This window comes from Aspergillus ruber, assembly GCF_000600275.1.
Source record: "Aspergillus ruber CBS 135680 unplaced genomic scaffold scaffold00009, whole genome shotgun sequence".
Lineage (NCBI taxonomy): Eukaryota > Fungi > Ascomycota > Eurotiomycetes > Eurotiales > Aspergillaceae > Aspergillus > Aspergillus ruber.
This window is the reverse complement of record NW_024467305.1, coordinates 356,316-379,908: the sequence shown is the minus strand read 5'-3', so window position 1 is coordinate 379,908 and position 23,593 is coordinate 356,316. Positions and strand designations below refer to the sequence as shown.

The following is a 23,593-nucleotide window of genomic DNA, read 5'->3' as shown; positions in this document are numbered from 1 at the left end:
TCGCTTCCAGTATCATTAGCTTCCTCTCTACAGCATGATTATGTTGTCGATAACTCTTTTGGGGGCCTATACGGCGGTGGCTTTGTCATTGACCATCCTCATCAACGTGGCATATCAACTGCTCCTTCGTCAATGGAACAAAATCCAACCACCCGTGGTTTTCCACTGGATCCCCTTCCTGGGAAGTACCATTAGCTATGGTATAGACCCGTACAAGTTCTTCTTTGATTGCCGGGAGAAGGTGAGTTGAAATGCTGTCCGATATTATGGGATTCGAACCATGATAACTAACGAGCGCTCTTCAACAGTATGGCGATATCTTCACCTTCATCCTCCTCGGGCAGAAAACCACCGTCTACCTGGGTATCCAAGGGAACGAGTTCATCCTCAACGGTAAACTCAAAGACGTTAACGCAGAGGAAGTCTATAGCCCCCTGACAACGCCGGTCTTTGGCTCAGACATCGTATACGACTGTTCCAACGCCAAGTTGATGGAGCAGAAGAAGTTCATCAAATTCGGTCTCACTCAGTCAGCACTGGAGTCTCATGTCCCGCTCATCGAGAAGGAAGTTCTCGAGTACCTAGACACTTCGCCATACTTTCAGGGTCCTTCCGGCCGGGTGGATATCTCTGCTGCAATGGCTGAGATCACGATTTTCACGGCTGCGCGCTCCCTGCAAGGTGAAGAGGTTCGGTCAAAGCTCACGGCGGAATTTGCGGGTCTTTATCACGACTTGGACAAGGGGTTTAGCCCTATCAACTTCATGTTGCCCTGGGCGCCGTTGCCTCACAATAACAAACGGGATGCTGCCCATGCGCGTATGAGGGCTATCTACACTGATATCATCAATGACCGTCGTCATAGCGAGAAAGGGACAAACTCATCTGACATGATATCGAACCTCATGGACTGCACGTACAAAAATGGGCAACCCGTCCCCGATAAAGAAATTGCGCATATTATGATCACTTTGCTGATGGCCGGTCAGCATTCATCCTCGTCAATCGGGTCTTGGATTATGCTGCGGCTAGCCGCTCATCCAGAAGTCATTGAGGAACTCTACCAGGAACAACTAGCCAACCTTGACCATGATGGAAAAGGGCTCTCTCTTCGGTACCAGGACCTTGACCGCCTACCCCTACATTCAAATGTCGTTCGTGAGACACTCCGCCTTCATTCATCCATCCACTCTTTGATGCGTAAAGTGAAGAACCCCCTAAACGTCGCAGGAACGCCCTACATAATCCCAACCAGTCACGTTCTCCTCGCTTCCCCAGGCGTAACCGCTCTAAGCGACCACTACTTCCCCAACGCGAACAAATGGGATCCTCATCGCTGGGATAAAAGCAATCAGAAAGACGATAATGGTGGTGTGAACGAAGAGGTAGTCGACTACGGCTATGGCGCCGTCTCCAAGGGCACGTCCAGCCCTTACCTCCCATTCGGAGCAGGCCGTCACCGGTGCATCGGCGAGAAATTCGCATATGTCAATCTTGGAGTCATTTTGGCGGTGATGGTGCGGCATGTTCGATTGTTTAATGTGGATGGAAAGAAGGGTGTGCCGGGAACGGATTACTCGTCGCTGTTTTCGGGGCCTATGAAGCCGGCGGTTATTGGGTGGGAGAGGCGTGATGGTCAGCGGAAAATATGAGGAGCAGGGCTTGTACTATGCTAGTATTGTAGTCTGTTTTCATAAGAAGATGCACTTAACAGTTAATAAACGAGTTGATTGGGATCCATTTTCGGCCCGAGCCGTGGCTCCACCATTTTCTACCATATTAGCCGGGTATAGCCATGCAAGTACAGTACCTCAAAGTCCAGATTTTGCGGTTTGTCAAGGAGGAATAGAGAGTATGCTGTGGTAGGAATAGAGGTCGCTATGCTGAGGCTGCTATCTGCAATACGAGAGCCTCGATATACAAAAGTTGGCGAACTAAAGCATGTCAATTGGTATCACTTTCACACCCGCTTTCAATTGAAGATTTAAAGTACTATACAATAAACCAAAAGAAGTGAATTAAGCCCTAACTCCCAAGTTAAACGCCGCAAAAATGATCCGCCCCGACCCAAAATCATTGCCTGTATCGCTCATGAAGATGTCTGATCTGATCCTCAAGGTTCATATTCTGTGGATGCGGCGGTGCTCCAGATGGCCCAACCATCGGCTGCGTGGGTGCCATTCCCGGGAAACCTTCAGCACTGGGCGCTGGTGGCGCTCCGGTGGCCATGCGCTTTCTCCGGGCTTCTTCTTCAGGGTCTGTAGCTCCAGGGAGGACGGACGAGTCGAAAACGTCGCCACGCTGGCTTGCAAGACGCTTGAGGTTGTTGTAGACATCTGTCGTCGACAGGTTGGTTGTCGCACTGCGGGAATCGGCCTTGGCACGCTGCTCTTTCCAACGCGGGTCGAGCAGTTCGATACGCATGTGCTGATCCAGCTCCGCCACTGGAATCTGCTGGTGGCAGTTGGGACACAGTGCGGTTGGGCCGGCATTGTTGAGTCGTCGGGCTTGGGCACGGGGCACGTAGTCCGACCGGATACGCATCGGTTGCTGGGCGTTCCTGGGACCGGTTGGTGGTGCGGCAGCCTGCTGCGCCTGAAATGCAGCTCTTTGCTCCTCTTCCTGAGCGGCGGCAGCAGCAGCAGCAGCTGGCACTGGCATAGGTTGAACTGGCTGTTGAGGGAATACTGGCCCGGCCGGTTGTACGACCGGCACTGGTTCGGGCTGTACTGGGTAAGCGTTGTAGTATGTCGGTTCCTCTAGGTCCGTAGGCATGGCCTCTTCGATCCGCATGGGATTAAGAGATATCATCGCCTTCTGTTCCAGAGAGGCAGATTGAAGGTCGTTCAGCGATGTTGGTGGAGGGAGTTCCGCCTGGTCATCGGCCTCAGTGAAAAGCACAGTTTCTACAACCACAAAGTCATGCCAATCAATTTGCGCATAGGTAATGCGCTCTTGTTCTTCCTCTTCTTCCCTCTTCTGTTTCTGCTGCTCCTGGTATTTCACCCATTCCGCTCGTTGCTTGGCTCGGTCCAAGATATGAAATTTGTTCTTAACATTGTACTCCAGTTCCGCTAGTCTCCTCTGTTCCGATGTGGCCTCATAAATTCCTTCTTGCCGTAATAGGATCGTATATTGGTCGACTAATCGGGTGAAGAACTGATAGAGACTGTGTTGCGGCCGCAGGAAATCAAACTGAAAATTTCTGGCTTCGCGTTGCGAAAGCGCGGTCATAAAAGACTTTCCTCTCTTGGCGACGTAAAGGGCAGTAAGTTTGACGACTTCTAAATCTTGCGCGTTGATGATAGGCATCCGAGCAGAGAAATGGAAGCCCGGGGGCTCTGCTGGTCCCTTGGGCTCTTCCGGTTCAGGTGCCGTCACAGCCTCCCCTGGTCGCCCTGCCGCGACAGCTGTCCCTCTGCCCTCCTTTATCTCCACAAGGCGCCACTGGTAGAACGATGCATATGCGTCACTCGGGGTCAGGAAGGAGAACTTGGGGTTATTTCGTTCTTTTTCGCGGACGCGATCTAAAGGACAGCATGTTATAAGCTAGACTGCTCGGGTGCGTAGCGTAACGATGACCATGACACGTACCTTCGAAAACAAGCCCATTCCGAGCCACGTATCCTGCAGTCTTTTCCACAATAGCTGTTTCATGGTCAGCTTTCGCCAGTCGCGTTAGAAAAGAAGCTTGGTCACTCACCTCGAATATCCTTCGGGGGCAAAACCACGCCCTCAGGCGGCTTGTTCACCTCTTCCGGTAGTGTTGGGGTATTTCCATTTGTTGTAGAAGCCATCGTAGCAAGCTGGCTGGCTGATGGTGGACAAATAGCAGTTCTTCTTGCGATAGTCAAGTCTTTTCGTCCTTTGACCTCATCACGGGGTCTTGGCGTGGCGACTCAGCGCTTAGATGACAGGCGCGCGTGTGGTACCCGCTGGGTTCCTGATTGGTCGCTTTCGACAAGTACTGACGGTATGACAGGAGAACTGAAAGAACCGGTTCAGGGCAATTCATCCAGAAATTGTTGATAATTCAATTGCCAGTCTATCAGGCACAGTACATTACAATCCTTTGTGCTCCTTCTACTTTTCTCTTCCTCTCCAATTCCGGCTTGCGACGATCTGGCCTTAAGCGGATTCTCTGCTCTGACGCTTTCGACCACCACCTCCTAATTCGTCCCACACGTGTCTCTGATCCCCCTCTCAACGGCGTCTTCTTCTTTTTCTACCTTTTTTTTCTTTTTTTTTTTTTTTTTAAAGAAAAAAACCTTCTTGAATTCTGACCTTTTGTTTTGCCATGGCGAATCACGTCTTGCTTCAATACTCTCATTAATTAACGTCTTTTTTTGTGCTGTCTGCTTTAGTGTCGGACAGTTGAGAGCTCCCTTGGTGCTGGAGCCTACTCTCTACCAACCTGTCATCCTTTCCTTTTTACCCTGACAATTTCTTATTCTCTTTCATTCCTATACCAATCACTCCCTACGTACTGATCGACCTGCTTGGTGAAGCCCCCGATGATGATGACCCGATCCCGGGACACCTTGGAGGTGAAACCTCTACCGAAGTCCGGGCGCTCTCCCAGTCGCTCTCCGAATTCCAAGAATCGCAAGAAGGAATCGGCAGGAAGCTCGAGTTATGCATCGGACGGCGTTACGGATAACAACATTTTCGCATTGCCCACTAAGGATTACCGAGTCCTCGCATTTATTACAATAGTCGCGGCGGTGGTTCGTTTGTTCAGAATCTACCAACCCTCCAGCGTTGTTTTCGATGAAGTCCAGTATGTCTTATATAGTACTTGATTTGAGGTGCATGATTGTACTGATACGGATTGGGACAGCTTCGGTGGTTTCGCATCGAAATACATTAAAGGCCGCTTCTTTATGGACGTGCACCCTCCACTTGCCAAACTTCTTCTTACACTTGCAGGATGGCTCGGTGGTTTTGACGGAAATTTCGACTTTAAAGACATCGGCAAAGATTATCTTGAACCCGCCGTTCCCTATGTTGCTATGCGTATGCTTCCGGCGGTTATGGGTGTGCTTACAGTGCCATTGCTGTTCCTAACCCTTAGGGCATCCGGATGCCACACCACATCCGCCGCGATGGGTGCGGGAGTTTTGATTTTTGAGAATGCCCTCATCACTCAATCCCGCTTGATTCTTCTTGATGCGCCCTTGGTCTTTTTCACCGCACTCACGGCTTTGTCGTTCACTTGCTTTACCAACCAGCAAGAGCAAGGGCCTTCGCGCGCCTTCGGTGGGCTATGGTGGTTCTGGCTTTCTGCCACTGGTCTATGCTTAGGTGCGACATTAAGTGTCAAATGGGTTGGACTCTTTACGGTTGCTTGGGTTGGTTCCCTCACAATTCTTCAATTGTGGGTGCTCCTTGGAGATACAAGAACCGTTACTGCTCGCGTTTGGTTTAAACATTTCTTCGCCCGGGTCTTTTGTCTTATCATCATTCCCATCGGTTTTTATTGCGGAATGTTCGCAATTCATTTCTTGTGCCTGGTAAACCCAGGAGATGGAGATGGTTTCATGTCATCTGAATTCCAGGCAACGCTGAACTCTAAAACTATGCAAGCCGTCCCCGCTGATGTTGTGTACGGCTCTCGGGTTACACTTCGCCATCAAAACACCCAGGGTGGATATCTGCACTCCCACCCGCACATGTTCCCCACCGGAAGCAAACAGCAGCAGATCACTCTGTATCCGCACAAGGACGAGAATAACATTTTCTTGCTCGAAAACCAGACTCAGCCTCTTGGTCCCTATGGAGAAGTCCCCGGTATTTTTGCGTGGGATAACATCACTGCTGAGAACATCTATGATGGCGCGGTCCTCCGGCTGTACCACCCGATCACTCATAGAAGACTTCACTCGCACGACGAGCGACCTCCTGTGACTGATGTGGACTGGCAATTCGAAGTCTCTGCCTACGGATTTGAGGGATTCGCTGGCGACGCAAATGACCTCTTCCGAGTTGACATCGTCAAGTCTGCATCTCAAGGTGAAGAGGCCAAGAAACGGTTGCGGACCATCGAAACCAAGTTCCGACTTATTCATGTTATGACTGGTTGTGTCTTGTTCTCCCACAAGGTCAAATTGCCTGAATGGGGTTGGGCTCAGCAGGAAGTGACCTGCGCCAGGGGCGGCAGCTTGCCCAACAGTCTCTGGTACATTGAGTCGAACGCCCACCCCATGCTCCCCGCAGACACAGAGAAGGTCAACTACAAACACCCTGGCTTCTTGGGCAAGTTCTGGGAACTTCAAAAGGTGATGTGGACCACCAATGCCGGCTTGACCGAATCTCACAACTGGGATTCTCGTCCCCCGTCGTGGCCAACGCTACTCCGCGGCATCAACTTCTGGGGCAAAGATCACCGCCAGATTTACCTCCTTGGTAACCCATTCATTTGGTGGTCGTCGACAGTAGCAATTGCAATCTACTTCGTCTTCAAGGGAATTTCCATCATTCGGTGGCAGCGACACTGTAGTGACTATCGCAACGTCAACTTCAAGCGATTCGATTATGAAATTGGTCCCAACGTGCTTGGATGGTTCTTCCACTACTTCCCATTCTTTCTTATGGCCCGTCAACTGTTCCTTCATCACTACCTCCCGGCACTTTACTTTGCTATTCTTGCGCTCACTCAAGAAGTCGACTTCCTTACAAACCGTATCAAGAGCTTGGGTCTGCCCTCAAAGCCAGTGATTGGCAAGCTGTTGATGGGCGTTTTCCTTACTTTGAGTATCTTCACCTTCATGCTCTACTCTCCGCTCGTCTATGGCAACCCCTGGACGCAGGATGCCTGCAGGAAAGTAAAGCTTTTGGACTCCTGGGACTTTGACTGCAACACCTTCCACACCGACGTAAGTCCTCCAGCATAGACAAAACCTCCACGACGGAGATCCTAAGCGCATCGCATCGCATCGCAACGACTGACAAGGAGGAATTAGCTCAATAATTACGTTACTCAGTATGTGGGCAAGGCCGCTGCCGTACCAACAACCCAGCAACAGGCGCCTCCCGTGCAAGCTCCCCCCGTCCATGCTCCTCCCGCACAAGCCCCTCTTGTCCAGGAGCCTCCTGTTGAGCAGCCCCCAGTGCAGCAGCAACCTCAGGAAGGGGTCAAGGAAGCCGCTTCTGAGGTAGAGGACCCATCCGCCAATGTCACCCCCGAGGCTCTGCCGTCCATCCGGGGCAAGAAGGCACGAGTGGAATTCCGGGACCAAAATGGCAACGTCCTTCCCGAATCCCTTGTTGCGCAACTCCAGCAAGATGGTAAAGTTTCCGTTGAGACTCGGTACGAGTATCGATCCCGTTTGGCCAATGGCCACGAGGTAGATGTCGTGGATGGTCAAGTCAAGGTCGCGCCCCCGCATCCAGATGTGCAAGGATCGAACCCCGAGACCGTTGAGAACAAGGAACAACAACTACCGGTGGAAGACATCCCAGCTCCTGCTGCTGGGGAAGAAAGCTCGGTTGCAGTTGAAGAATCCAGCTCGCCTGAGCCTAAGCCGGCCAGCGAAGGGAACGAGGCAACTGACTGATTTATCGGAAGGAATCAGGGAGCATGTATAATGAGCTGTTGTCAATTCTTTTTCATTTACTTCTCATCAGTTACATTTTTAAGCCTCTTTTCATGGGCGTTGGCAAAGTCAAATTTCATTATTCTTGATATGTAAACATTTGTGGCTGTTCTACTTAGATTTTATTTTCTATCTTCTATCTTCTAATCCACTCATTTGTTTTTTTATTTTTATTTTTATTTTTATTTTTTTTTTTTTGCATAAGACCCTACATTTGTATAGGCATGGCATAGCGGAGTATTATTCCGTAGTGCGGGACTGATCGTGCAATGGAAGAACTTGAACAATTTTCGTCAAAGCAAAACTATGCACATACCTCCTACGCACGAAAATCCCAAACTATAATGTTTGCCGGTAAATCTAGTGTACAGCAATCGACACCAGGAGTTGCCCCAGCTCCACCTTCAGCTCCAACTCTGTACTCGGCTCGGACTCACTCTCAATTGCGGATCTAGTAGTCCCACTCCTCCTTGCCGAGCTTGTTGAAGCGCTCGTGAAGGTCCTAGCATCGCGTCAGTAAACATGTTCTTTCCTTCTGTCGTGCTTTCCAATATGCATGTTGTTTTCATTGTCATACCTCAGGAAGAGTGACCTTGGGAACGATGACGGTGTTCATGGCGCTGGGAGCGTTCCGGAGAGGCTGGGAGGTGTCACCGTGAGGGTGGTACTGGTACTTGTAGACCTTACCGTCCTCCTCAGCAGCGTGCCAAGGCATAGCGCTCTGGCCGATCCGGACGTTGCTCTCGGAGTTGACAGAGGTGGGCTTGCGGCCGAAGTACCTATACAAAGTTGAAGAAACTCGTCGTTAGTATTCATGTTGGTTTGTGTTGCGGATCGTGAAGGAATTGGCCGCATGGAACGGGCTTTGCTGCCACTGTGGGGGCGACGAGGCAAGAAAAATATGAATGGGGATAATTCACCATCCAGCGATCAGGAAAGCACCAGACATGACACCGAGGAGAACCTGTGTCTCAATTAGTCCAAGTATCCAAGAAAAAAAAAAAAAATATATATATATATATATATAATCGCAATGTACAATGGGGACGTACGTAGAGCTCGGGGTCACGCTTGGGGGCCTTCTCGAGGTCGGCCTCCTCCATCTTGGAGGCACTGTAGAAGCGGCGCGGAGGAGCACGGAGGATGGTCTGACGGGCAAAAGCCCGGCGGGAAGCCATAGCAGCAATCGAGGACATTTTGAGAGGTTATCTCGGGCGTTGTTGTCGCAAGGGAACGGCAGGGTTGAGTATCGCGAGAAGAACCGAGACTTGAGGATGATGTTGCCGGCGCATCATCAGGTGACATCCCGTTGGCCGGTGGGCGATTGGTGGTGCTGAGTCAGCGAGATTTGCGCCCGGCTTCAATTCAAGACTAATAGAACCACGTCTGTTGGGCTGCTGCCGTCACCGGGGATTTCGTGCGTTGTTTGTCTATCGTTAATTGATTCGTCTATGTCTCAAGCAATCGTGATGTGAGAATTGTCTGACACTGACTGTGTTGTGCTTTGTCATTTCTCAGTCTTTGCCTTCCCGAAAGGTTTTGTATGTATCTCTCTTCCCAGGGGCGTCATTTTGCCTTGGAGGGGGCAACGCTTTCAACTCAGGCTAACTGCTGCTCAGGATCTTACATTATTCGGTCTTTCGATATTTTATCCTCATTCTTTCGCTCTCTATAAATATTCTTACTATCGATATCTTTTTGTCGGCATCAATACCCCTTCCTTGTCACTCCTTCACGTCTCCTTATTTGCGACGACCGGCTTCTCCGAATTGCACCGCGCTCTTTTTCGTCTCGCGAATAATAACACCATGATCCTGTGATTTCCTCGGTGCCCAGACATACAACGGCTCATATCAGGAAAAATGGCGGACAACCACGAACCGGGCGATGCGATCAACGATCAACCCCCTTCTTCACAACATGCGTTAGGACTCCCCCGTCCCCCCTCCGTCGGGGGAATCTCTTCTCGAGCGACGGATATAATCTCGGAGGATGGCGAACAATCACAATCCTATACCGGTGCATCCTCGCAACCACCACGATCGCAACCCTCCCTGTCGCGACGAGGCCCCCCACCCGCTAGAAGTTCGATTGCGGCATCCAGCCATGTCGCCAGCAGACCCGGCAGCTCTGCCAGTCGGATTAGCAGAACACATATTCCGTCATTGACTGCACAGGGCTTCTTTCGGCCCATGTCCTCGCAACGACTGCAGGCACATCGGGGACGGCCCATGACTAAAGAGACATTTACCTCCGCCTCCACTGATGAATGGAATGACCGAGCAAGTCAAAAGAGAAAGAGTTTGGTGTCAAATAGTACGCACCATCAAGGATCTCTCCCACCGGTCGAGCAGGAAGCTCCTCCGTCGCGGGGTACGGAGTTTACAGATCCGATCATCCCGGACCGAACGAACTCTGCAAGCCCTACTGGGAATATGACGGCACGGAGTCTCGGAGAAAGCGCTAGACTTCTGCACGAACGCGAACGGATACAACAAAAGACACCACCCCAGCAGCTCAACTTGCCGGCGGCGAACTATAGGTTTCCTGAGCCCCATGATCAGGCGCAAAAGTCGCCTCTCTCTTTTCTGTCCATGCAGGACAAGCCCCATCCTCATGATCATCGCGACAACGGAGCTCATGAACGGCTGTCCTCGAACGCCTCGTCCCGCAAATCCATCGAAAAGCAAGGCCAGAAACCAGCTCAGAGTCGTTTGGGCAAGAATTATGAATATTTTATGGGTAACACCATTTTCTTTGCTGGTGGGAGGTTCCAAAACTCCCGAGACAAGCCCATCAATATCGCGACTGGGTTTCTCGTGATTGTGCCTTCTGCGTTATTCTTTGCGTACTCTGCGCCTTGGTTGTGGCACAACATATCACCGGCAATTCCGATTTTATTTGCGTACATCTTCTGCGTCTGCTTTTCATCATTCGTGCATGCTTCTGTCGTGGATCCTGGCGTTATCCCGCGTAATCTTCATCCGATGCCACCACCGGATCCCACTGGTGATCCGTTAGCGATTGGACCGCCAACGAATGATTGGGTCATGGTCAAGTTGGCAACCTCGGAAGTGGCCGCAATGGACGTGCCAGTGAAATACTGCAAAACGTGCAATATTTGGCGACCTCCACGCTGCTACCATTGTCGGGTTTGTGACAACTGTGTTGAGACTTTGGACCATCACTGTGTCTGGCTCAACAACTGTGTCGGCCGCCGTAACTACCGATACTTTTTTACATTTGTCAGTTATTCGACAATACTCGCATTCTTCCTACTTGGCGCCAGTCTTGCGCACATTCTGGTGTATCGAGAGCGCGAGGGTATCTCGTTTGGTTCTGCAATTGATACCTTGCGGGTGCCCTGGGCCATGGTGATCTACGGAGCATTGGCCGGTCCCTATCCGGCTTCTCTTTGGGCATACCATCTTTTTCTAGTTGGACGTGGTGAGACAACACGGGAATACTTGAATTCGCACAAATTTGTCAAGGCAGACCGTCACCGGCCGTTCACTCAGGGAAATGTTATCACAAATTGGCTATCGGTTTTCTTCCGGCCTCGTCCACCAACGTACATGGAATTCAAGCGGCCCTACGAAATGGGTGACCAGCGCTTGAGCAATGAGAAACGAAAGTATTGGAAACCGGATCTCGAGGCTCAGACTGGCATTGAAATGCAGCAAGTGCCTGCTGAGCAGCAGCAGGGTTAATATCAGCAATGTTGATATTTCTTCTTTTTTTCTCGGCTTTTTTTTTCTTTCTTTTTCCATATTTGATTCCCTTGGCATATCAGTCATTTCAGTTCATATTTCATTGATTCCATTGAATTCTTGCGGTTACAATACCTTCATTTACTATTTCCTTCCGGCTCCAATTACGTGATACTCCTATGTACACGCACTTTTCTTCCTAATTCTTCGACAGCACTTCGACAATTACCTTCATTATGTATGATCCTCCAACTGATATACTTCCTTCATACGTTCATCTACCTTTTCTTTTTTTTTCTTTTTTTTTCCCTTTCTTCTTCCCGTTGAGATATCTTTGTTCGGTGTTGAATATTGGATTTGTTTGGATTTACGCAACATGAGGAACATGTATAGCTACACTACCAATACTACAGATGGAGAATAATAATTAACTATACCGTATGATACTCTCTTCAATGGCAGTTTTTAACAAATAAATACCTCACTGTAGGTCAAAATATACGAGGTTGTGGCCTATATCTGCCAGCGCGCAAGCCGTCGGGCTATGTATATATAAGATCAAACATAGAATAAAGCCATGAAAGAAGCCAATATGCAAGCTTCCTTAATAACCAGGCAGAATCCTAAGCGCTAGTACAAAACAAGAAAAGACAGATAGTAAAGTAACAGTGGTCGCTGTCGTGCGCATTCCGCGAAGCAGACGTCTTTCTCCGCACACCTCTTCCTCTTCCTCCCAACTTCTTCTCTTCTCCTTCTCCCTTCCCCCGTCCCATTGAACCCTCCCTCCCCCCTCAAGATCGTCGTTCCATTCTCCTTTGCGATCACGGTTTGCTGTTCTGTCCGTCTGTTTCGGAATTTCTTTCTATGTTCTTCCTCCTATAGCAAATATAGGGCAGACCCCATCCAACCACCTGATAAGAAACAGCCCCGGACCTCCGAGAAAGAAGAATCCCAACGCCTCCCACCGTTTTCCAAACCAGTCCCACAGCCCCAGGGGGGGAGTGTCTGGTCACGAATCCTCCCGCTGCGTTATTTTCCTTCCGCTTCCTATCGCCACGGACCGGACAACCCGCGAAAAAAAAGTGAAATCAACATGGAAGAAGCCCAGGTCGCGTCTTCCGCGCCTTCTGCCCTCCTAACCGACATCCCTCAGAAAATCGAGATCCACGAGCACACGCACATCGACGAAATCACCGGCCTCGAGACCCCCGAACAGCTCCTCACGCCCGAAAACAGCCGTTCTGAAACCTCCAGTAACAACGAGAACGCGTCGTCAAACGACGAGAAGGAAAAACCGGCACTCCGGCGAAGATCTACACGTGTTACGCGCGCCTCTCTACAAGCGGCTCAACTGGAGATTCCGGAGACGGAGAGTAATGATGCTTCTTTAGCTACGAATGGCGATACCCCAGTCAATGCCGTCTCGGGAGGAAAGAGGGCCTCGTCTCGTCTTCGGCACAGTATAGCAGTGATGGAATGGAGCGAAGCCAGCGAAACGAGTGGCTCACAGAGCCACGTGAACACGGAAAAACACCCGCTTACGCCAGACACGTCTGTTTCGGAGACTTCTCAGGAGCCGGCTTCGGAGGAGGTCGACACGTCGCTACAGCCGCGGACTCTACGGAAACGGGTAGATAATACCAAGGAAGATACCGCGGAGAAGGAGGAAGAGACTGTTGAGTCTAAGGAAGATGACGAGGAACAGATACTGAGACGCTCATCTCGCAAGGGTGTCGCAGAGAGGGTGGCATCGCGGCTTGCTGAGCAGGCTAACACCGTCTTGGGAAAGCGAACCAGGAGCGCAAAAGCAAAAGAGTCTGATCGTCGGTCCAGCCTCCGTCCTCGAAGTATCGCTCCGCTCAAGGAGGAGCGCGCGCCGTCGACCAACAACGGCCCTGTTGCCAAGAAACGACGAGTTTCGGACAGTGATCTACCATCATCCACTAAGTCACATGAAGAAGAAGAAAAAGAAGAAGAGTCTATGCAGAAGGAGGAAGCGACAGAGTCTGCTCCCGTGTGTCGGAGATCTAAGCGTTGGTTGGCGCATGGTCTATACTCCGGGCAAGAACCGGAAGGCACTCGCCCTACTCAAACCAAGAAGAATAAGACTACGTTCAGGCGGAGACAGAGGGATGCGCCGCGCAGCCTTCTCCCAATGCCCATGTTCGCAGGCGATAGGTTGCTGCAGAATGGGAGGGACTTCCAGCTTCCTTTCGACATCTTCTCGCCACTTCCTCCTGGTCAGCCCAAACCTAACGAGTGGAGGAAGACCAACAAGAGTACGGCCCTAAATATTGTTTAGTGATTTGAAGGTAAACTAACAGTCTCAGATGTGTTCGTCGGCGAAGCAGGAAGCATATGGAGAGCCAACAAAGACATGGAATTATCGAAATGCATGTGTACCGCAGACACCGGCTGCGACGAAAACTGCCAGAACCGCTATATGTTCTACGAATGCGACAACGGCAATTGCAGCCTGGGTCGCGATTGTGGTAACCGTAGCTTCGACGAGCTCAAGCAACGAACCAAGGCCGGAGGGAAGTACAACATCGGTGTCGAGGTCATTAAAACACCAGATCGTGGATACGGTGTTCGCAGTAACCGTACATTCGACCCAAACCAGATCATCGTGGAATATACGGGGGAGATCATCACTCAGTCTGAATGCGAGAAACGGATGCGAACGACGTACAAGAAGAACGAGGTGTGTATCATTCTAACCTTTTTGATTTGATTTGATTTCTTTCTTTCTTTCTTTTTTTTTTTTTTTTTTTTTGGCTATAGCTAACCCGATACAGTGCTACTACCTGATGTATTTCGATCAAAACATGATCATCGATGCTACTCGAGGTTCCATCGCTCGATTTGTGAACCATTCCTGTGAACCCAACTGTCGAATGGAGAAATGGACAGTTGCTGGCAAACCTCGCATGGCGCTCTTTGCAGGTGACCGTGGCATTATGACTGGAGAGGAGTTGACTTACGACTACAACTTTGAGTGAGTTTGTGAAACCCGAGACGAAACAAACTTCAGCTGACAAAAGAATAGTCCCTATTCGCAGAAGAATGTCCAACAATGCCGGTGCGGTTCAGCCAATTGCCGTGGAGTATTGGGACCCAGGCCGCGTGAAAAGGAACAACGGTCCAAGGAGAGGGAAGAGCAAAAGAAACTAAGCGTGAGCGCGAAGAACACGCAATCCAAGTCCACGACAAAGCGAAAGATTGGAAGTGTCATCGACGAATCAGTTCCACGTCTGAACAAAAAGCAGAGGGCCGTTAAGACTGGGGTCAAGACGGCTGTTTCAAGATCGCGCGCCTCTGTTTCACGATCAGCCACGTCGAAGAAGACAGAACCGGCTACAAAGCGCATGTATAAGAAGAGGGCCACCGCAACCACCGCCAAGTCGAAGGCCGCAACTGCAACTGCGATTATAACTACGACAAAAACCGCCCCCAAAACCAAGCGCAATTTGAAATTGCCCAAGATAAAAACCAAGGCCAAGGTCAAGACGACAGTTCGCGCTACCACCAAGACCAAGGCTGCAGCAAAGGCCGAAACATCCAAGACCGAAGCAGCGTCCACGCTTAAGCGTCCATCGGCAGAGACCAAAGCCAAGATCCTCGCTGCTGCGAAGGGAACGGGTCGGAAGCGGGGGCCTAAGAAGGCTGAAGCGAAGGAAGAGGTCAAGTCTAAGGCTGGTCGTGGTCGACGGGGTGGTGCTAGAACCAAGGCTGCCAAAGCTGCTAAGGATACTGCGCCGAACAAGACCGCGCGAGGTGTCAAGGCTGGCAAGAAATGATTCAACACTAATTTTATTCTATCGTTTGCACTTGCTCAGGTTTTGAATGCAGCCCAACGCCAGTAGTGGTACTACTGGCTACTTTTCGATTGGCTTCTTGGGTTCTTCTGACCATCTTTTCAATAGATTTTCAACATGCTTTCAGCCGTGATAACCACAGGCATTTCAACTTAATCCAACAGCTTCAATTCTTTTGTTTTATTACTTTCTTGTTTCATATCCTTCTGGTGTTCTTTCCCCCTTGTCTGTCCTATTCCCCCTGTTCTGGATTCGAAAGTTTTTCATCTTGGTACTCCGGGCGTTTTGTCTTCCTTGTCTACGTGCGTTCCCTCTATTTCCTTGCTTAATACTCTCCCTTTGTATCTTTTGGTATAATATTGGGTTTCTCTTTTATCTGTTTCGTCTGGAGATTGATTCGCGGATGGTGGAGAGTCGAGCGGATCGTTTTCTGGAATTTTACATATTTGTTCATTATTTTATTTGGGGTTGTTTGTCTATTTTGTCAACGACGGGATGAGAAAGGTAGAAATGTATTCGGTATCTTGTATGAGGTAGGGAATTGATTATTCTTTGGTTCTGGTCGGGATTGTCTCGTAGAACAGCAGTTACGGGCTCTGTAGTCTGCACTCAATAGTACTTGTATATTGCTTTTAAGAAGAGAGTTTATTTACCTACCCTAGATGACCAAAATTGCGTTGCGAGTTTCCTTGAAAACCGTTCGATTATAATCCCTATACACCAGGAGAAGACATCGACACTAACTTGCTAATGGATGAAATATAAATTACAATTACCCTAGTTCTGGCCAGGTTCTCCCTCCTGTGCTGGTACTGCTGGCGGTTGTTGTTGTGCTTCGTCTGCTTGTTGTCGAGGTTGGAGGTCGGGTTTCTCTTTCGGTTGTTCGGCAGGTTGTTCAGCAGGTTGTTCAGTAGGTTCTGTGTGCTCAGCTGAAGGGGTTCCCGTAGGTTGTTGTTCTCTTTCGGGTTGTTGCTGTTGCTCTTGTTCTTGTGACTGCTCAATTGGCTGCTGTACAGGAGACTTATCTTCAACTTCTTCCTCCTTGGGTGGTTGTTCTTCTTGTTGCTGCTGCGACTGCTCTTCAGTTTGCTCTTCAGCAGGCTTTTCAACTTCGTGGTTATCGGTCGATGGCTGCTCTTCGGATATCCCCGTTTCCGCCGTGGCAGCTGGTGTATATTCTGGTTCTGGTGCTAGTGCTGATGCAGGTGCAATATTTTCAATCGAGTCATCCGCCTGCCTTGACTCAGGCTCGGGCTCGGGTTTTCTTAGAGGTTCCGCCTGTTCGCTGCTAACAGGAGCATCCAGACTTTTCTCGAGAGTACCCAATACATCCACATCGTGATATTCGGTGGCAGCTGTATTGTGTTCTTGTTGTTCTAGTTCCGGCTTGGGGGCTGGCTCTTGCTCTTGCTCGTACTCTTGCTGCTGTTGCTGTTCTTGTTGCGGCTGCTGTTGTTCAAGGGGCTGATCTGCTGATGTGTCCATGGCATCTTGGTTTTCTTGTTGATTAGGCTCTGTCTTGTCTGTCTCTTGCGGCTTTTCCGAAGACTCTTCGGGGGCAGAAAAAGCGGGCTGTTCTGTCTGCGGTTGGTTCTCGGTCGGTGTCTCCGCGGCAGGTGCTGGTTGTTCTGGCGCAGTTGATTTTTGTGTATCGGGTGCTGGTTGAGGTTCAGATGTCGCAGATTCAGGCTGATAGTCTGTCATGGTTACATCCTCAGGAGCCGGTTTCTCATCACTAGGCTTGTCTGGAATGAGAGCGGGGACGGAAGCTTGTTCGGCTGCTTGTGATGCATCATCAGGGGCTTGTGGTTCCGGTGCCATCTCTGCAGGACCAGGTTGAGTAGTTTGGGTAGGTTGAGCAAATTCCGCGGCAGGCGTTTCCGGCGTCTTCGCATCTATCATAGACTCGTCGCCCTCGTCACTCTCCTCGCCCTCTTCACCGTCATCATCATCATCCTCATGACCACCCTGGTCACCACGCGACGCATCACCATTTTCAGACTTGGCACCATCTGTGTCCATCGTACCCTCACGAGCGCTAGCTCCAGCGCCATGCACGGCAGACGCATCAGCACCCTCACCAGGCGCGAACATGACCTTCTTTCTCCTACCCTTGAAGCCCTTGCCCTTGCGCTTGGGCGGAGGTGGTCGCCGCTTCGGGGGAGTCATGACAGCCGCAGAGCCAGCCTCTGCAACAACCACGCCCTCACCGTTAACCGTTCCAACACCCTCAACCACTGTTCCCGGTGCGGGCGCCTCAGAATTGACAGTTGCTTCAGCATTTCCAGGCAAAACCTGATCATCCGCAGTAATCTCCCCTTCAATGCGATGGCCCTCAGGAACCCAAGCCTCGTAAACAGATACATTTCCAGTTGCAGGATCAACCTTCTTGAACCGCGTCCGCCTCATAGGCACATTAGGCGCCCCGTCAACACCCGTAGCAGCAGCCCCATACAACGAAGGCAAACCTGGCCGTCTCTTCGCCAAAAACTCCACCTCCGGCGGCTCCATCTGCCGCGGCACCGTCATCCACTTCCTCGTCACAAAGCTCCTCTCCGCTTTTGGCTGCCCTGCAGCAGCAGCAGCAGCACCACCACCCTCCTCCGTATCCGCTGCCTCCTTCTCCTCGTTGATGATAAGGTTGATGTCCTCAGCCTCCTTCGGCGCCTGTCTGATATATATACAACCCGCCCGCGCGGCACGCAAAAGCGCCTTACTCGTAGGCGTCAACAACTGACTGTCTCTTGGCATGGGGTGTTCCGGTAGTGTTTGTTTTCCGCCAGGGCCTTGGAAAATGGATTCTGCTTCGTCGGGTTTGGGGGCTTGCGAGATTGTTTGGTGTTGGCGGGTCCAGCGGCGGACGGGCAGGCCTTCGAAGACATCATGGTCGATTTGGCCGGTACGCGTGCGGGCGGCAGTTGCTTCGCCTAGGTGGCGGCCTGAACGGGAGGATCTGAACTAGGGGATGTTAACGCGCTAGAATGGGGGTTCATCAGCTGAGGTGACATACTGTAGGTGGCATTGTGAGTATCTAACAATCTTTTCCAAAATACGATCAAAGGCATGCAAAGCAATTCAATTGATGCAGCGATCATGCGGTTTCAGATGGATCACTGCATGTCCATTCGCAAATACAACTCCGATAAAGAGGTGGTTGACGCATCGGAGTCTGTCGCGTTGCGATACGGGGGAACATTTCACGTGACTCTCCGGCGGACACTACGGCACAAGTATGTTCGGGGTTCACACCCATGTAAAGCCACATAGATTACGCTGGACAATATATTCATGAGTAGAGAGTTGAACTTGATGCTCGTGGTAAGTTAAGTAACACCAGGACGTCTCGGTAGAAATACAAGGCAGCTCAGTCTATTCACTTCGGTACTTCCCCACAATGCCTTCGATCATAGAAACGATAACGCAAAATCATATTTTTATTCAAACCTCAATGCAGGCTGCGAAAAGAAACGGTACAAGTGCGCGGCTTAGTCCCAGCTGTAGCGGCAATCATTAGTCACTTATATTCTATGCGCAAGTAGGGAATCAGGGAATTAGAGAGGCAGCTTACCCAGTATCCTTCTGGCGGACGATATCACCTTCTCCCCCTGTTTGTTTCCCCTAGAAACATATTAGCATAAAGCCCGAGAATGCTTGACATGGTCGAAGCCTACCGTCTCCTGACCCTCCACAACCAACTTGTCGAACTGGTAGAACTGGCTGATGATCGTTTGTCTCTGCGAACAGTCAGTAACCCGCATCCATCATGATGCAAATCCCAATATTATAGTCTCTTTCTGTTTCCGTAGACAATATCCCCGACACCTGATGTCCCACTAACCTTCATCATCCGCAAGTTCTGCAATCCCTCCTGAAACAATTCCTGGATCCTCCTGTCCTCCGACTCATTCTGGTGCTCACGAAAAGCATCCCTCGTCCTCCGGCGGGCATATTCACGGAAGTTGAAGGCAGAGAATTGCGACGATTGACGGAGGAGGGAACGGAACTGTTTCGAATGATGTCAGTCAACCTAAGCTTCACCGAATGAAGTCTCGTAGTTCATGGATGACATACCAACGACCGTGCCTGGAAGGCAGTATCCCGGCTCAATGAGGCCACAGACATAATGACAAGGTCTGGTATAAGAAAAAGGTATCAAGAAGAACTGTAGACCCGACAACGATATTTAGTGTCGCAGTCGCAAAAACGAAGTGGCGCTTGAAAGCTTACCAGCGCAGTCGGAGAACGACTGGCTGATTAACGGTTCCGCAAAGAAAAAAGGAACACCTGACGTCAGGGCAGTCGGGAAATTGTCAACACTCACTGTGCGCTCTCCCGGCGTATAACTCGTTTCTTTTTATTATTTCTCTCAGACGTTGTCAAGTCGAGAGCGCAGGCGGGAAGTTCTTTTGCTTTCCTTCGCCGGAGACGGAGTTAATCGGACCCCTCGGCCGAACTTGCTTTCTTAATCGTCTCTGTACACAACGACCACGCACCGAAACGAGGTTCTATTCGTCGTAAATCAGTTATACGGCTATCTTTAACGGTCCACATACGAACAGCCCGTGTCCATCTCCAATGGCGCAAATTCCCACTCCCCCCGCGTCCCGTAAACCCTCCGAAGCGCCGGAGATTCAAAAGGAAACCGAAGTCGACACTTTTACCGAACTACTGCAGTCATTGGATACTTTGCTGGAGCGGTATCTTCATCTCCTCGATCGGCATCAGAAACTACAAGCGGGTTTGGCGAAACGGTTGTCTTCGGTACGATTATTCATTACAATGCAGCATTCGTGGATAACAAGTATCCTAACACCGAAGTAGGGGTTTCTGTCTCTCGCGCAGGCCAATTACACGTGTCCGCCTGGCCGAAGATATGGTGCGGATTACTATGATGAACGGATGAAGGCGACGAGGAGGGTGTAAGTCGATTGGCTGTCTAGGTTAAGGTGTTGCTAATCAAAGGGGTAACCAGGTCGCTATGCACTCCAAAGGCCACAAAAGAATCGGAGAACCCGACTGAAGCGAATTGTTACGGGCATACTTTCGCAATCCAATATACATTGGACGACTGTGATGACAAACAGTATAAAGGAAAGGAAGCCTCCGAGAGCCCTTCGAACACTGCGCCATCCGATGAGAATCCAGACAAGCAAAGCGAGAACAACACACAAGAAACCGTCGACGAGAGCAACTCAGAGCAACCTGAAACTGATCCTATGCTCCAGAAGCCTAAGCCTATCAAGAAGTTTCGTTCTTCGGATCCGATAACGTGGTATGGGATATTGGTTCCGCTATCTCTTCGAAGTGCTCAAAGGAGCTTTACGGAAGCTGTGAATGATCACTTGTCGGAGTTGGCGAGTGTTATCATTGAGATGGGGGCTGTTGAGAAGGAGGTCCATGGGTTGCGGAAGCGGTTGGCTCTTAACAGTTCATAACGACACGATACGATATAACGATGTGCACACAAAGACTAGAATAACCGGCATTCTGCTATGATATCCATAGAATATATGATGGACCTAACGAACAACCTTCATTTGGCTGCAATTCATTTCGCAGTATGGAGACATAACAGGCGTTGATAAGTAGGTAGAAACCGTATCCCAGAGCATACATCAAACAACAATATAAGAAACAACGCTCAGCGTCTCCCTAACCAACACTCCCCCCTCCTTTTTCCCCGGGAGGAAGTCAACTCTTTTTCGCAAATAGGAGTTCTCGTCTTGCAATCGTTGATTCTCGCCCTGTAGTTCTTGTAGGTAGGATGCAGTCGCGACCAGTTGCGAGACTGGGACTTTTAAATTCTTCGAGTTTGATAGCCATGGCGTATGGACCGGACCGAGATGAGCTAGATATTATTAGCTATTCTAGAAATGCTCCGAAGGATAACACGATTGCTTCTGATGTGTCATAGATTGATCTCTTCACCACTGACTCCATGTCTTCCACAGTCAGAGACTGATCAGGGCTTTTATCAAGAGATAAAACCAATCCCTATAGCATACACAAAGATGATCACACATAGCAGCTGATCATGTCTCTCTAGATCCCTGAATGTAGTGATTAGTTCTTTCTCGCAAGCGCTCTCGCAGTTTTAGATTTCGTTTTGGAGGGATTGGACGGACTGTTGGTGAGACGCAATTTTCTCGACTCTGTCTGCCAACCGATCAAGTTTCTCGGTGTCTTGCGTTAGTATTATTATAGCCATGTTGATGTTAAGTTTCGAACAAGGTAGGAGACAGTTGTTGAACGTGGTAGTAAGAGCGATGAGTGAAAGACCCTCACCGGCTTCTGCTTTGCGCAGGCATCATGATACATTCATTTCTATATTACTTTCAGCAAGTAATAGGCCAGTGAATACACCCCAGACCTCATAGAATATATGAGAATAATCACGTGTTCCCCATTCCTCTCTAGTAGATCCCACTCGGTGAGAATCAATCTTCCTTGGCAAGCACCGGTTTTCGTCTCGTAGTTTCTTGTTCTCATCCTGAACTTATTAGAGATAGGATCCCATTTCTCTGGCTATATCTAGTGTTTCGGTGTTGTCAGTCATGTTTTGTTCTTGAGTTGGGAGAAGCTTGATTCTTCGTGCTTCATGTTGATTTTTTGGAGGGTACCAGGATTTGATAATGACTATTGTGCTGTGTAGGTAGTAAATTTTTACTTCGTGTAGGTGTCACGGCACACTAATCAATTGAATTGGGCCCTCTCCTTTCCCCATATAGGCGTAATTAAACCCCCAGGGCTTTACTAGTATCAACAAATATATCCCAAGCGCAGTAGTATACATGAAGAAAAGAGCCCTCAGAAACTCTGACCATGCGGACCTCTCTCCACCTTGGTGGGAGTCGACACTCTTCTGCAAGTTCTGTTTCTCGTCTTGTAGACGAAAGCTCTAGTCGCGTAGGCGTTAATTGTCATCTTCGAGGGCTAAGGTAGGTATTGGTGCGCTCTAATATTTCGGTGTTGGTGATTTGTGGTTCTTTGTAAATCATATTGATCGTATGATAGTAAGGTCTTAGGGTGGTGATTGAAAGTAAATAAGTTTATGCTCTTCTTCTTTCTCATCTTCTTCCTTCTTATTATCCTTGATGTAGGTGTCATGCTCTGTTCACTCGTTATGTCTTCTTATATTGGTCTCTAGCGAATATCCAAGGGGCATAAGAACCAAAACAAACAACACCCTCCAGAACTATTACCTCTTAACGGTAACGGTAACGAGGTTCAGCAGCAGCAGATATAAACCGAAACACAACATACCCAAGCCCCAAATAAAGAAAAGAGTCCTCGGTATTTCTATCCATTTAGCTTTCTCTTCATTTTTTCAGTAGCCAATGTTCCTTTACAACCGCAGGTTCTCATTGCGTAGGTGTTTGTTTTCATCATGCAGTGTTCATAGTTGTGATGCAATTTTTTCTGTCAAGTGGTCTAGCTTCTCGCTGTTGCCCGCAATGCTCGCGCCTGACTGTTCGTGTGCCATGTTAATGCATGGAGGATGTCGAGTGTGAAGGAACTGAAAAGGCTTGTCTTTGATGCGTAGGCATCATTATACATCATCACAAAATATGAAAACGAAACAGAGAATAAACGACTGCAGCAGGCAGTAACTACATACCAAATACCAACAAAATCATGTCCAACACTTTTGTGCATTGATCACTACACCCGTCCCGATAGGAATCGGCACACCGTTGCAGGTGTCGACTCTCATTTTTCAGGCGTTCGGTTTTATCTAGCAGGGATTGAATTTCATTTTGAAGGGAGTCTAGATGGGATCCCACTCGATTGATTCCCTCTAGTATCTCGTTGGCGTCAGCCTTGCCAGTACTGTTTCCTTTTTGCATCGAGGCGTTCGGTTCTTCGTGCCTGACCAAGATGGATAGTGAAAAATAGCAAGGAATGAAGAGGTTTTATTTTTGATGTCTAGTGTCATTATGCATCATCTATACTTGCATTGTCATAGATCATTCCATTCTTGATTAGGGTCCTTGAAAGCCGTTGAGGATATCCATAGCAATCTCAACTGAGCAAAAACAAGCAAGAAATCTAGTCATGTCGGGATGCAGAATCAACAAACCGGCACGCCCCATACCCCAGAGCATAGACCACAAAAAAAAAAAAAAAGCTCGACACGCTTACGCACTGAGATTTATGTCCATCTCGGTAGGAGTCGACACTCCGTTGCAAGTACCGGTTCTGATCGCGCAGGCGTTGGTTCTCACCCTGAAGGGTCTCTAGATAGATCCAATGTCTTTGACCTGCTCTGTAACCCATTGTTTTTCGCTGTCATCAGCGGTGGCTTCTTTGGGGTTTGGGGGCTTTGCGTCTTCGAGCTTCATGTTGTCTAACTCGACTCAGATAGGTATGGTAACTGGCTCGAGACAATAGTGATGACATAGTAAGAGTCGTAGTAACAAGTAGAGAACAGGAGCGATGAATATTCTTGCTTTCTGATATGGTATAGGCG

General features: G+C 49.4%; 10 protein-coding genes across 10 annotated transcripts; 6 read left to right on the top strand and 4 right to left on the bottom strand.

The window, feature by feature from the left end:
* Positions 1-40: 40 nt before the first annotated feature.
* EURHEDRAFT_453883 (cytochrome P450) lies at positions 41-1,652 on the top strand (the record flags this gene model as incomplete). The annotated part of the gene is made up of 2 exons (XM_040784161.1): positions 41-241; positions 309-1,652. The coding sequence occupies 2 exons, from the start codon at positions 41-43 to the stop codon at positions 1,650-1,652; spliced, it is 1,545 nt and encodes a 514-aa protein (XP_040639880.1).
* A 53-nt stretch (positions 1,653-1,705) lies between these two features.
* Positions 1,706-3,857, bottom strand: EURHEDRAFT_498252 (putative pre-mRNA splicing factor). The gene is made up of 3 exons (XM_040785709.1): positions 3,704-3,857; positions 3,595-3,648; positions 1,706-3,527 (listed from the first exon to the last, which is right to left on the bottom strand). The coding sequence occupies exons 1-3, from the start codon at positions 3,795-3,797 to the stop codon at positions 2,074-2,076; spliced, it is 1,602 nt and encodes a 533-aa protein (XP_040639879.1). The 5' UTR covers positions 3,798-3,857; the 3' UTR covers positions 1,706-2,073.
* Positions 3,858-4,517: 660 nt separating this feature from the next.
* Positions 4,518-7,816, top strand: pmt1 (protein mannosyltransferase 1; the record flags this gene model as incomplete). The annotated part of the gene is made up of 4 exons (XM_040787586.1): positions 4,518-4,780; positions 4,841-6,875; positions 6,963-7,034; positions 7,089-7,816. 4 exons carry the CDS (start codon positions 4,518-4,520, stop codon positions 7,554-7,556), a joined length of 2,838 nt encoding a protein of 945 aa, XP_040639878.1. The 3' UTR covers positions 7,557-7,816.
* Positions 7,817-7,945: 129 nt separating this feature from the next.
* On the bottom strand, positions 7,946-8,924 carry EURHEDRAFT_411336 (uncharacterized protein). The gene is made up of 4 exons (XM_040781593.1): positions 8,648-8,924; positions 8,516-8,559; positions 8,173-8,374; positions 7,946-8,097 (listed from the first exon to the last, which is right to left on the bottom strand). The coding sequence occupies exons 1-4, from the start codon at positions 8,789-8,791 to the stop codon at positions 8,047-8,049; spliced, it is 441 nt and encodes a 146-aa protein (XP_040639877.1). The 5' UTR covers positions 8,792-8,924; the 3' UTR covers positions 7,946-8,046.
* Positions 8,925-9,072: 148 nt separating this feature from the next.
* erf2 (palmitoyltransferase ERF2) lies at positions 9,073-11,766 on the top strand. Its single transcript, XM_040781592.1, has one exon. It carries the CDS (start codon positions 9,458-9,460, stop codon positions 11,303-11,305), a length of 1,848 nt encoding a protein of 615 aa, XP_040639876.1. The 5' UTR covers positions 9,073-9,457; the 3' UTR covers positions 11,306-11,766.
* Positions 11,767-12,398: 632 nt separating this feature from the next.
* EURHEDRAFT_376708 (putative histone-lysine N-methyltransferase (Ash1)) lies at positions 12,399-15,105 on the top strand (the record flags this gene model as incomplete). The annotated part of the gene is made up of 4 exons (XM_040778885.1): positions 12,399-13,584; positions 13,636-14,009; positions 14,104-14,303; positions 14,355-15,105. The coding sequence occupies 4 exons, from the start codon at positions 12,399-12,401 to the stop codon at positions 15,103-15,105; spliced, it is 2,511 nt and encodes an 836-aa protein (XP_040639875.1).
* A 418-nt stretch (positions 15,106-15,523) lies between these two features.
* Positions 15,524-18,275, bottom strand: EURHEDRAFT_411331 (uncharacterized protein). The gene is made up of 2 exons (XM_040781591.1): positions 18,134-18,275; positions 15,524-18,081 (listed from the first exon to the last, which is right to left on the bottom strand). The coding sequence occupies exons 1-2, from the start codon at positions 18,143-18,145 to the stop codon at positions 15,901-15,903; spliced, it is 2,193 nt and encodes a 730-aa protein (XP_040639874.1). The 5' UTR covers positions 18,146-18,275; the 3' UTR covers positions 15,524-15,900.
* An 85-nt stretch (positions 18,276-18,360) lies between these two features.
* EURHEDRAFT_411330 (LYR motif-containing protein) lies at positions 18,361-19,438 on the bottom strand. Its single transcript, XM_040781590.1, has 5 exons — positions 19,195-19,438; positions 18,962-19,126; positions 18,795-18,857; positions 18,692-18,741; positions 18,361-18,618 (listed from the first exon to the last, which is right to left on the bottom strand). Exons 1-5 carry the CDS (start codon positions 19,243-19,245, stop codon positions 18,609-18,611), a joined length of 339 nt encoding a protein of 112 aa, XP_040639873.1. The 5' UTR covers positions 19,246-19,438; the 3' UTR covers positions 18,361-18,608.
* Positions 19,439-19,444: 6 nt separating this feature from the next.
* On the top strand, positions 19,445-20,776 carry EURHEDRAFT_411329 (uncharacterized protein). Its single transcript, XM_040781589.1, has 3 exons — positions 19,445-19,884; positions 19,945-20,042; positions 20,096-20,776. The coding sequence occupies exons 1-3, from the start codon at positions 19,699-19,701 to the stop codon at positions 20,556-20,558; spliced, it is 747 nt and encodes a 248-aa protein (XP_040639872.1). The 5' UTR covers positions 19,445-19,698; the 3' UTR covers positions 20,559-20,776.
* Positions 20,777-23,078: 2,302 nt separating this feature from the next.
* EURHEDRAFT_364594 (uncharacterized protein) lies at positions 23,079-23,565 on the top strand. Its single transcript, XM_040778500.1, has one exon. The coding sequence runs from the start codon at positions 23,187-23,189 to the stop codon at positions 23,472-23,474; it is 288 nt and encodes a 95-aa protein (XP_040639871.1). The 5' UTR covers positions 23,079-23,186; the 3' UTR covers positions 23,475-23,565.
* Positions 23,566-23,593: the final 28 nt, after the last annotated feature.